Source organism: Egretta garzetta, unplaced genomic scaffold, assembly GCF_000687185.1.
Source record: "Egretta garzetta isolate BGI_Z169 unplaced genomic scaffold, ASM68718v1 C7991222, whole genome shotgun sequence".
NCBI classification, from domain to species: Eukaryota; Metazoa; Chordata; class Aves; order Pelecaniformes; family Ardeidae; genus Egretta; species Egretta garzetta.
The window spans coordinates 1-261 of NW_009264089.1; the positions used below are offsets into that span (position 1 = coordinate 1).

Here is a 261-nt window from a genome sequence, read left to right on the forward strand (position 1 = left end):
CTTCGTCTGCCCCGAGTGCGGGAAGAGCTTCCGGCAGAAGCCCAACCTCATCACCCACCGCAGGATCCACACGGGCGAGCGCCCCTTCACTTGCTTCCTCTGCGGCCGCAGCTTCAACCAGAAAACCAACCTGGTGACCCACTACCGCGTGCACACCGGGGAGCGCCCCTTCGCCTGCACCCAGTGCGGCAAGCGCTTCACCCAGAAGACCAACCTGGTGACGCACCAGAGCACCCACACGGACCTGCGGCCCTACCCCTG

The 261-nt window shown here is 65.9% G+C and overlaps 1 protein-coding gene across 1 annotated transcript; it reads left to right on the forward strand.

The window, feature by feature from the left end:
- Positions 1–4: 4 nt before the first annotated feature.
- Positions 5–256, forward strand: LOC118453142 (gastrula zinc finger protein XlCGF49.1-like; the record flags this gene model as incomplete). The annotated part of the gene is made up of 1 exon (XM_035902614.1): positions 5–256. A coding segment is annotated over one exon (252 nt), but the record flags the coding sequence as incomplete, so codon positions are not given.
- Positions 257–261: the final 5 nt, after the last annotated feature.